General features: G+C 34.4%; 1 protein-coding gene across 1 annotated transcript; it reads right to left on the bottom strand.

Annotated features, from left to right (window-relative positions):
- Positions 1 to 6,310: 6,310 nt before the first annotated feature.
- LOC143586547 (uncharacterized) lies at positions 6,311 to 9,295 on the bottom strand. Its single transcript, XM_077068073.1, has 5 exons — positions 8,912 to 9,295; positions 8,664 to 8,790; positions 7,461 to 7,637; positions 7,202 to 7,369; positions 6,311 to 6,376 (listed from the first exon to the last, which is right to left on the bottom strand). The coding sequence occupies exons 1-5, from the start codon at positions 9,031 to 9,033 to the stop codon at positions 6,311 to 6,313; spliced, it is 660 nt and encodes a 219-aa protein (XP_076924188.1). The 5' UTR covers positions 9,034 to 9,295.
- Positions 9,296 to 13,048: the final 3,753 nt, after the last annotated feature.

Raw genomic sequence — 13,048 nt, 5'->3', positions numbered from 1 at the left:
ATTTTCCCGTTGAAGGATATCCAAGGCATACGTTGTTTGGGAGAGAAATAAGCCATTCGGATCCCGTGAGACTGATAGGCCCAAAAAATAGCTCAAGGGTCCAAGATCTTTCATAGAAAATTCACCAGACAATTTTGTCAAGATACGTTGTTTGAGGGAATCGGATGAAGTAGTGAGAATGATGTTGTCCACATATAAGAGAAGATAGGCGGTATCACGACCATGTGTGTAAATGAATAGCGAGTGATCACATGAACTTTGTCGAAACCCAAAGAGGTCACATAATCTGTATATCGTTGGTACCATGCCCGTGGTGCTTGTTTTAGCCCATACAACGATCTCTTAAGCCGATAAACATGATGTGGTAAATGTGGATGACGAAAACCCATAGGTTGATGCATATACACAGTTTCTGAGAGGTTCCCATGGAGGAAAGCATTCTGCACATCTAGTTGACTGATGTCCCAATCATGAAATAATGCTATGTTAAGAACTATACGAATAGTTTCCGGCTTTACGACTAGGCTAAAAGTCTCATCACAATCAACTCCAACCTGCTGAGAACTGCCATGACACACCAAACGAGCCTTATATCTCTCAAATGACCCATCTGCTTTAGTTTTATGTTCAAAAATCCACATGCACCAAATTATATTCATATTCAGTTGGCGGGGTACTATCTCCCATGCCTCATTTTTTAATAAGAGCATTGAACTCATCTTGCATGGCACGGGTCCAAACGGTGTTGGCTAGAGCATTGGACGGGTTACGAGGTATAGGTTCATGGGTGGTGTGGTTGTGAAGATTAAAGATGGGGTTCGGTTTGGTAATCCCGGTCATGCTTCGAGTTGTTATGGTCCGGGCAGGTGGTGGTGAAGGTGGGGAGGGTAAAGAGTGGTCGGGTGTATGATGCGTAGATGAAGTGGAAAGTGTGATGGGAGATGATGGTGAGGTGGATACTGGTGTGGTGGCTTGAGAACTATGAGCTGTGGTGGCGGCGGTCGAGCCGAGATGGGAGAAATAGGTTGGGCAGAATGTGTTGTGGTTTGAGGGAGTGTGATTTGGTGTGAAGTTGTTTATGGTTCCAGGAGAGAAGGTGGGCCAAAAGATGGATGAGCAATCTGTTATGGAAGTTATTACGGGAGTTGATATTTCTGGTGGAAGGGATTTATGGGATTGGGATAATAGATTGGTGGTAGAGTTATCCACTAAGTGTGTTCGTTTGAAGCTAATGAATGGGACCAGGGTTGAAGCGGATGTAGCCTGTATGTATACTATGGTGGTCCAATTGTCCAAAAGAAATACACTCACAACTATGGGCCGAGTACACCACTAATGGGTTGACCATATGTAAATGTAAACGTAGCCTAACCATTGCAAACCACGTACTTGGTTTCCATGGAAAATGAGGCGGTGGCAACCAATATATATATACTAAACTATGTATTTGTGACCCATATGTCTATGAATGTGCATTGACTCATCACATTATGCCATTAATCAAATACAGTCAAGAGACAGGAAAACAAAGTGTTCGGCTTTTTAATGAAATGGCAGCCTAAAATAATCGAAAGTAAATGAGTAATCCCATGTATGTACTTGCTTTTTGGTACAAGCTCATGAAACCCTCTATCCATGGTTTACATATATTCGAACCATTATCAAATGCTCCAATATACGTTATGATACATATATGATGCACACATGCATTATGCATATATATGTTGCATGTAGTTATTTATAATCAAATTGTTGCGACATTTGACCTAACTTAGATGAAAATGGTTCAAAAGCAATGTAGTTTGTAGAAGTAATCAAGTAAAAAATGGTATACTTTTGTGGCAGATTGAGACGAGATTAAATGGCCAGAATAATCTTATTCTAAAGATCGTTATATCATATTATAAAAAAATTTATCTGTCCGAACAAGTTGTAAAACATGTCTAACCGATCGAGTAAATAAAAGCTATTATAAAAAAAATTTATCTAAACTTGTTTTAAAAATTATATTTTAAAAGGTTGTACATATAAGTGGATTTTCAACACATTTTGGGGGTTATAATAATCCTAATTTTGACCGGTTGGTCGGGAGTAATCCAAACGAAAAAAAATGTTTTCTGATAGTCCAAACTTTCAACGTGTTTTCCTACGGTAATCTTGTTAACTGAAAAGTAACCCGGTTAATTTTTACGACATGGAAAGTATGCATAAAATTGTTAGAGTAAAATAGGTTGAAAATTGAGGCTGCTAAAAAATATTTTTTTCAGTTTTAATTAATAGATCAATAGGTCAAAGTTGAAATTATTGAAATCCAATAACCATAATTTTTTTATTTTTATTTTGGGTCTCAAGCAACACATTTTAGTTTAAAAGAAAAAAGGTAAAAAAAAAAACAATTTCCCTCCGTCTCAGATTAGAAGAATTTGTTAAGAAAACGTTAATAATGCTAAAGATACTAAAGAAAATGTTTTTAAGAGGGCTTCATCGTATCAAAAGGCATTTGGCCGAAAAATATCTTGGCATGTTATATGGTGTTTTTCTAAAGAAGTCAAGGATGCGAGTTTTTGTGATATAGAGGGAAAATTTCCCAAATAGCCATCTTTTAATAACACTTTTCAATTTTAGTAGTGGTTTGAAAAATAACCAAAATAGCTAATTTTTTCCATTAGATGCGGAATTTCAATACTGCTCGGCAGAATTCGTGGACCTTTAAAATCACGCTACTGGTCAACGTATTAATGGGTCTGACGGAATTCGTTAAAGAATTGTCGGATCAGACAGAATTTTTAACGGATCCGAAGGAATTCTTCATCTTCTACTTCTCAAACCCTAAACCTCCTTAACTAACCTCCATCTCTATCATTCATATTTCTCCACAAAATAAAAAATGCATAGTGTAAATCGCTTAGTTTTTCGAGAAGAGCACAATCATAGTGTTTAATTTCACTATAGAACTCAAAATAAAAAACCCATGAGTTGAAAATTTAGGATCGACGGACAAATTAAATAGGTGGATCCGATGGAAGCATGGACTGAACCGGCGGATCCGACTGTTTATTATTACGTTGCCTAGACCACGAATACGTTGAATAGCTTAAAAAAACGTCGGATCCGCTGGAAAATTTGAATACGTGTCAACATTTGATAGGCTATACTAATCCATTGGATCAGTTCTTGTTTCTGTCGTATCCGACGTAATATATAGTAATTTTAAAAATATTTTCAAAACAGTGACTGCTCTTAGAAAGCATTGATTCAAAATTGGGGAATTTTCACTTATTTAAAACACAATGATTGAGAAGTTGGTCAAACATTCCTTTAGATGGAGTTACAGCTTATGTGTCAATATATATTGTCTGACCTGGTATTCTATTAAAATCTATATGTATTAATGTTGGTATCATCTGGATTACATCTGTGAATGATTGAGAACCCCCTTTCTTATCTTTCTTGTCTTGAGCTAGCATCTATGCCACTTAAATAATGAACCATAAGATGCTAAAACTTGTGCTTGTTTTATGGGTTTAAAAATAAATAAATAAATAAATGGAACTACAAGTTACACGTTTTTTTAAACGTTTAAGTTGACGACGACGATTATCGGCATGCTGGTAGCAAGTTTTTAGTAGGTTTTAGTGCTTTTTAACTGTATTATAAGATGTTTGTTATTTGTATCGTTATATTTTGTATTTTTAAAAAAGGTTTTAACAACTCTATATATCAAATTACTTTGCGTCTCAGAATGTTACAAATAAGAGGAAAACATGCATGAGTTGATTTAACAGGGGTTTCTCCTCTTGTGGGTTTAGGGAGTAGTGGTTTCACAGCCGGTCAAGCTACTTTAAAAGCTGCTTCAGGCAAGGTGACCAAACATGAGAAGGCGTGTCTTGACAACCAACATGTATTTATTTCTTTCGCTTTTGACACTTTTGGTTTTCTCGTGCCTGAAGCTGTGGAGTTACTTACCCGTGTTCAACGGGTCATGCATAGTAATATTATGACTCAAAGATCAGCAAATGCAGTTTTTAAAATATTGGGTTTTGCGATTCAAAAAGGGGTAGAGGCGCAACTTGTTGCCCGCTTGCCTTCTGTTTCGATGTAATTTAATTTTTAAAACTTGAAAGTAAAGTAGTTACATTACATTTGCAGATGTGATATTCAAACGTTTATACAACACCAAGGGGCTGCACCAGTAAGTGCTATGTCTAAATGGTTAAGAAACTTTCAGCCAGTAAGTGCTGAGTCAGGTTTGAGTTCGCTGATGTGGTGGTGTGTCGAGGAGGAGATATTTGAGTGGCATACTGAAGGCTATAAACACGTGTGAAGGGACAAATGAGTAAATTTTCATTCAGCATTATTTTAAACTTAATGCGTAAGAGGTTTGCTGACCAATTTAAAGGTGTTATTCTAGTGAACCAAACACATTTAATGTTGACTAGTTGGAATCATTAAAAGGCTACCAAGTCTCCAACTGAATTTATTTTCTAGTTGAATAATCTAAAACTTCATGTCATATTTCATCCTGCATGTCATGGATAATACTTCCCCCAACCGGTGATTTACATAAATAAATGGGCAAACCACATATCTACAAGCTGTACTAATTCTAAGACCACCACTTTCAACATTACTCTCTCTACTTCCATTGATATAATATAGTATGTCACACACCCAACCAACCATCGATCTTCCATGTTTTGAAGTATCGAGAGTTTCTCAGACTGTATGATTAGTACCTATAGGCAACATTACTGACGGAATTTCGGACGGACATCTGTCCGAACTGTTAACGACACAAATGAGGAATCATTTCTATTTCCTCTGGAAATTCACTGTTTATGCATGGATGTATGTTTTTTGGGAAGTGGTATGTTTTCAGCAGATGATTTGTTTAAAACAATTACCATAAAATTGATCGGGAATCAAACCTTCATTATGACGGTATGTGTCGCTAGTTCATCGACAATTTCTGCGGGATATCCTTGACAAAATTTTTCCATCGATGATACCGCAATTTGTTTTACTAAGTTTCTCTTTTTCAAAACCTTACCTTGTTGGTAACGAAGTTTCTCAACATCAATAAGAACTTTGGAGACTGTTAGATCAAAGAAGTTAATTGTCTAAACAAATCAAAATTTTGTAATCATCAAAACATGAATCTAGATCGAAAATTATATTAGGGTTTATAAAATATATCCATTTTTTAACCTTATACAATTAAAAAGTACCCTTTCGATGAATTTGGTTTAACAAGAAGCTAATATGTTAAAAGCAATTTAGATAAAAGTCTTTTACTTTTTTTTTTCCATATATTAACACGCCAAAAGGTTAAAACTGAATCACTTACAAGTTTGGGTTATTCACAATCCGAGCTGGACCAAACTCAACATGCTAAATTCCAGTAAAAGTTATCTCAACTTGGTTTCAGCACAATTATGTTAGGATAGATTGTTAGAATCTAGAAGATAGAAAAGGTCTTGATAATTGAGGTTAAAGATTGAATATGCTATACTTCATTTTTAAAATGTTAATAGTTAAGGTTAGTTTAAACAATCTGAACGAGGGAGCCAACTTTAGTACGAACAAGGTACATATAAAAACACACCGAAACATTTGTAAAACTCAAAACCTGTATGTTCATAGTTACTAACTTATAATATATGTAAATGGTAGCATTACTAGAAAACTAGGCATTTGAGACCATCTTTCCGGTCACAAAACGGTCGTAATTGCCCTGTTGCGACCGTTTTGCAACTGAAAATGCGGTGGGAAAAACGCAGGTCGGAATTACTCTGTTACGACCATTTTCTGATTGCTATTACATTTTGCGACCAACAACTAAAGCTGTTGCAAAACATGGAACCACCGCCGCGGTCGGAATTCATGCAACCACCGCCGCGGTCGAAATTCTTGCGACCACTGATGCGGTCGGAATTCTTGCGACCAACGATGCGGTCGGAATTCTTGCAAGCTGCAATTGGTCGCAAGTTACTGCCAATTTAATTTGGACCATTTGAACAAATTTGAATTGTCCAGGCATTTTATAAAAAAAAAGCATGTAAATAAAAATATCCAAAAATAACCCAAATTAAAATGTCTAATATAAAATCCAAACGCACATCCAAATGTTCAAAATATTCAAAAAAAGGCATGTTAACGTGGCTTCAAAAAATTGACATTGCTTATCGAACTACAGATTTTAACAAAGTTTCAATGTTAGTCATTCTGTTAAGAATTGCATCTTTCTCCGCCTTATCCTTTTCAGCCTTATCCTTTTCCTTTTCAGCCATCAATTCCTTAATAATTCCATTTAATCTTTCTTTATCTTCATCTTTTCCTTCACAAGCTCCTTGATAACCAAGTGCAACTTTTCAATCTACAAAACAATTGATAACGGGTCAAAAATAAAACATAAAACATTTTAATGTTGTCCTAAATGACTTCTAATCTCAACAACCAGTTACTAAGAACGTCTTTTGATCCTAAACTGATTATTGTGAAAATTAAAGTGATGTTTGACTTTTAAAAGTCAAACTGTCAAAATAAAAACGGGCTGTAATAACTGTTTATAGTTTGACTAAAATTCAAACTATAAGCGGGCTAATTAAACAAGTTATATGTGAGTAAACGGGCCGATGGTATATAATAATACTATTAACGGGCTGTGACAAACATGTTTAACGAGTTATAAACAATGGTTCTTTTGACTAAGCCTATACTAGTAAGACCCATGTAACCATTAGACCCGACCCGACTCGCCATACCCTGGTATATGAGAAAAAACCCATCTAATAACTTTTTCGATTATGAAATGAAAATCATTTTTCTAATGTAACCACTAGACCCGACCCGACTCGCCATCACATTCCTATTCACCGCCTCTACTTGACTATTTGTTAAGACTTTTTTTCTAATTTACTAATTAATCCGTATTATAATTTATTTTATAATTGATAATACTAGTTATTATGAAAATTAAAGTGATAATGTGACTTTTAAAATTCAAGCTGTCAAAAATATTTAAAAGAAAAAACAATGTTGTTTGCTACTTATAGAAACCGACTCAGTGCACTTTGCTGCTGCTGTTGAACTTTTGTTGTTACCAAACTGTAAACCTATTGCACAGCCCTATCTTTGCCTTACAACCAAAATGTAAACTGATTTCAAAGTTTTTTTCAAAAACATAATTCTATTAGCATACCTCGGCGTCTTGTCTGCCATGCACACGCGAGCCACTAACATTGGTTAACCCGTACATTTTTCCTTTCTTTATGCCTCCAGTAGCTCGCGACCACAAGTCTTCGTCAAATTTGGGATGCATGCTACGATCATCTCCGTACTTCTCCACAACATATCCATTGTAATTAACCTATTATTAAACCCATGTAATTACATTATTCAAATTTCAATATTTTTCTCTTTTGAAATATGTTGTTTGGATTTACTAATTGCTAACTTACCCAAGTCTCCGCCCTATTGTCAACCCAATTCAAACTTTTTCCTTGAACACTTCCTTCCGAATCATCACCCGAAACTAGCAAACTGCTTAGATCTTTATCCAAAGGCCGGCTTCCTTTTCTGCAATGTGATTGCTTCCACATCTCATGAGTTGTCAGTTCACGCCCGAGTGTTTTTTCCTACAAAGGTGGAATTATCAAACTGTTAATAAGTCTGATTTTGGATAAACATGTCCTAAAGGCTTGGGTTAAATCATAAATAAGGCATGCATATCTACAAAATTTGCAATAAATTGATGTTGTAGGGATTTGTTGAGTTTTTTTAGTGTCATTTTGTTTGTTATTTGATATTGTGTAAGAAAATCTTTGATGAGATTTTTATAAATATGATTTGCATTTTTTGTGGTTAAAAATATAAAAATTTATGAACATTTTATTACAGGCTATAGATATAGTCCAAAATATTGGAATGCCTTAAATTTAGATTAATGGATTATACTAAAATTTTCCGTTCTTAACAAACAATACAGGTTACAATGATCAACTGCAGGTGCAAAAGTAAGATTTTATTTTCTTTATTGAACCTAATTATTTATGCTATTATAGTGCATATAGCTTATAGGACTTTGCTTATCCATACACCCTATGGCCTTATGAGTATTTATATATACTTATGCATTTGGCGAATTAAGGGGTAATATTATGATAAAGTTATAATAAAATTGAAGTGTATATTACCGCTTTTCTTTTTGCAGTCACATAGGTTTGTGCTCCAAGCGTATGCTTGCCCACGATTGAATTGCTTCTAATAGCACTATTTCTTTTAGACTTTTCTTTCCATTCAGACGTGTTCCAATTTGCAAGCATATCTTTTCATGCCTCATATCTTATCCAAGAGGGTTTGAAGTCATCAAGAAGAGTAAAATCATCTCCAACTTCAATACCGTGTATTCTCGCCATTGTTTTGGCCTCCTCTCGTACCCTATTCAACAAATCAGGAAATTTACCCGCAATGCACTTCTCCCAATACCTCAAAATTTCTGCATTCCATTTCTCCTCTTACTGAAAATAACACTAAGGAAAAAAAATTTTAATAAATAACAAAATGGTCCACTAAGCTTAATGGTAATAAATTAATTGCAATAAACATGAAATCACGATATGTTTTGCATTATTTTAAAACTGATTATGTCTATGTACAAACACCTTAAAACACTCAAACAACTTCATCCTGTGCTCATAAGAAACATCTTTCCAACTATCCCATGTATCAAACCACATATGCTTTAAGTTCAATCCAATAATCTGGATGGACGTCGCTTGATTACTAAATCTACAAATTAAAAGCAATAAATGTGAAACCACATTAGTAACATTTTTATGAATATAAAGAAACAGTATTAATATGTACAAAAGTTGTGAAACCACATTAACATTAATATATATGTACTTACTCCCCATCTTCGATCCAAATCCACTCACGGTTTATCAGTTCAGGTACTTGAACTTGTGAAGCACGCCCCCGCCTAGCAACATGAATAGTAGACTCATCATCACCATCAATGGGAGAAGGCATCAATGGATCATGGTCTACATCTGATTGTGGTTCAATGTTATCACAACTACCTATTCCACTACCTCCATCACCAATATGACCACTACGTTGCCCATTACCTTCATCACTAGCTTGACCACCACCTCGATCACCACCTTGCCCAATAACTCGATCACCAACATGACCACTACCTTGCCTAATACCTCAAATACTACGTAGACCACTACATTGACTACTACCTCGACCACTAGACCGCCCAGCACCTCGACCACCAGATTGAACACTACCTCGACCCATAGTACGCGCCATGATAACTACAACAAAATTATAGATATTTCATGTATCTATTAAATGTATATATACTAATTATTTACTACTTAAATAAAATAGAGATTCAATAAATTAATGTGCTACATGTGAAAACTTTATGAAACCAAATGATTACAGATTCGACCTAAAGTGTATCTACCATAACTTAATTGTACCTAAAATCAAAATTCATTCATGTCAATTTTGAATCTAGCAAAACTAGAAAGCAATTGATCAGTAGTCTACACTCTAATGCATGAAATCAAGTCATAGCATTCAAGTTATATCGTTAATTTACGTCATTCATCGACACTAACAATCGTTAATACTAACAATATAACCTAATCGTTAATACTAAAAATCGTTAATACTAACAATCGTTCAACAGAAAACTTATTAATAAACCTAATCGTTAATACTAACAATAAATAGAGATTGTGATTCAGAGATAAAATCACCGTAAACAACAAACGGACCTAAATTCAAGTCCAGTTCAGATCCAATTGACTCAACTCAAATCCAGTTGACATTACAAATCAATCAATTACAACTAATTTATAATTAGAAATCAATGCAAATAACTAATTACTAAATGGATTCTAATTTAGGAATTTAACTAGCAACGAACTGCTTCATTAATTAGAAACGCATATATGAATCACAGATGCAAACAATCGCATATATGAAACGCATATATGATCTACTCCGACGTACCTGCAATGGAGACTGATGTGCTAAAAGTAGTTATTAATTTATTAACTAAATAAATGCTAATCTAGACACTAAGTAATAATTCTAGACTCTTAACTTAACTAAAACTACTAACCGGCAAGTGAACCGGTCGATTCTAGTACAGCTAAGTAAGTCCGGATATCGAACCTACGAGACTCTTTTAATTACGTTAACTAGCTAAATTAGACTCAACTATAAACACGACTATTTATTTATTATTATTGGGAGATTTTACTAAAAACTAATATTAAACTAATATTAATTAATCACTAAGACTTAAAGACGACTTAAACCTGAAATTAATTCAGATGATGACAAACAACCACCTAGGCTAGAATCACTAATGCATCAATTATCAAATAGTAGGAAAATGCTAAGTTATGGTACCAAGATCTAAAAATAGTCACTTAAAGAAAACCCAAACAAGACCCCTGACCCTTCTCAAGAAGACACCTATGGATATCTATTAAGTTCTTAAAAACACCAGTTTAATTAGACTTGCTTCCGGTTGCTAATTTATTTTATGATAAGTACCTCTATAAGAAATCCTACCTTACAGCGCAGAAATCAAAGGTAGTTTAAAGTATTCACTCGATTAGATAAACAAGGCTGAAAAATCAAACCTAGACGGACTCCTTACAAAGAACTAAATCTAGCAATCTTAAACAACCAAGACTAATCATATAATCTATCACCTTACAGTTATTTAGATTAGAAGCACACTTAAGTCTATTTGATTTATTAATATTGTTCCTATGGTTTTATTGCAAGTCAACCATAAACTAGTCAAAAACACACAGTATATGACCTAACAGGATCCTATTATATGATAGACAATCACCAACAAAACTGTGGAACAATAAAACCCGTCAAACAATCCTAGGCACACATATGCATCGAATAAATAACAAGAAACCTCTTACTTAATCGTAAACTATAACAAAAGCAAAGTCCAAACTAAAATCCAATATCAACAAAAGTTCATCATAAAGCCTAGACGGTCTGAGGGTTTAGCCAACAACCATACTCATGAACAAAAGAAAATAAATAGGTTTAAACAATAAATTCATGGCGAAAATAATATATTCAAACCAATAATAATGATGCTTGGATTGGCCGACACCCTCTTATTGGATTTTAGTTTGGACTTTTTCTCTTCTCTCCAAGTCAATAAGGGCAGCCTCTTTTTGTTCGTCTCCTGCCGTTCGTGGCTGCCTAGCTCCAAGTCCTCATGGAACCTCTCAAAAAACTCCCTTTATATGTAAAATTGGCCGACACCCTCTTAATTGTCCTCCAAGTTTTCGTGCCTCTCTTTTTTGAAGCCCAACCACATGCTATTAACTTACTCATTGGGCTGGTGTGAGATTGATGATTCCTCTTGACAGGCCTGATTTAATTATGCCACAAAAGTTGAATGAATTTAGTTACAATCATAAAGTTTGACATAATAATAATAATAAAATCTCTTAGTTCACTTTCCCGTCAATTATTTACTTTATTTTGTTTTCTTTTTCTTTTTTTTTAATTTACTTGTGTTGACTTATTATTATTATTAGATATTATTATTATCATATTATGGTGTACGTTTTTTTTTTCCTTTTACTTTCTTTTTTAAAATAAATTTAATAGTTAATACGTAACTAGTAATATATAACATGTGTTCGACCCTTCATTCATCGGTCTCAAGTTTAGTAAAAGTGCTCCATTTTAGCTCAATGTCTCTCAAATCTTAAAACTCACATATGAACCACTTGAGAATAATATTCAAGAAAATCTTGGCTCAAAAGTACTGAAAAGTATAGGAAATATTTATACATGTATATGCATATTTTAGACCACATCAGAGACACCAAGTTACGGTGGCTAACGGTAGTTCGGCAAGAGGAACTCTCTCTCTCTCTCTCTCTCTCTGCGGTTACGGTGGATCAGTGAAAATAATTCTTCTAGGGTTGTAAATGGAGGGGTGTGAGACGTGTGATGAAGTTGTAAACAGAATTTAAGAAATATATTGGGGTTTATTAAAAATAATATCTTTTAACTGATTTTGATTAATAGAATGAATAATTTTGTATGTTTGGTGAATACAATGGAACCTTCAACCTTCCCTTTGTTTCTAATCATTCTTTTTAATCAACCCAACTTCCTAGAAAATGAGGTGGAAAGTGTTAGCAATTATCTAAGATTTAATATGTAAAAATGCTACTTTTTTAACTTAAAACATTACCTCTCAAACGGATACATCCACCTAAACTGCACTGGATCGCCAATAATAGCTTCATTGGCCAGATGTATAACAAGGTGTTCCATTGAGTCAAAGAACCCGGATGGAAAGATTTTTTCTAACTTGCAAATAGTTACGACGACACTTTTTTTCAATTCAAGTAAATCTTTGGTGTGTAGAAACCCTTGAGCATATTACACGAAAAAATGTGCACAGCTCTACTATCGATTCCCATATTTGTTTTGGTAGCATCCCTCGTAAGACGATAGGCAGCAATCGTTGCATGAAGACATGACAATCATGGCTTTTAAAGTTATAGAAGGATCCTTGTGTAGCATTCACACATCCACCTATATTTGATGCATAACCATCAGGAAACTTTACTTTCTTTAACTATTTACAAACCTCATTTACCTCCTCTTTAGTTAAAGTGTATGATGCCTTTGGTTTTAAAAGTTTATTATTGTTTCCACGTGAAAGATGTAATGATGGTCAATTGCAAAATTGTTCCACATCCGTCCTTGCCATAACATTATCTTTTGTTTTTGAAGTATCCATGACCGTTTGAAATATATTCTCAAAAACATTCTTCTCAATATGCATTACATCAAGGTTGTGCCTAATTAACAACATGGGCCAATATTCAAGCTCCCAAAAAATGCTCTTCTTTACCCAATTATGGGTTTTGCCAAATTCTGGATCTTTATGTTTTGGGTCACATGTTACACCTTCATAGACAACTGAGATGTTAGAGACTTGTTCAAATACTTCCCA

This window comes from Bidens hawaiensis, unplaced genomic scaffold (assembly GCF_021521415.1).
Source record: "Bidens hawaiensis isolate Kalapana, Puna unplaced genomic scaffold, B.hawaiensis_p1.1 tig00034691_1, whole genome shotgun sequence".
NCBI classification, from domain to species: Eukaryota; Viridiplantae; Streptophyta; class Magnoliopsida; order Asterales; family Asteraceae; genus Bidens; species Bidens hawaiensis.
The sequence above is the reverse complement of the archived record's forward strand: the minus strand, read 5'-3'. Positions and strand labels throughout refer to the sequence as shown.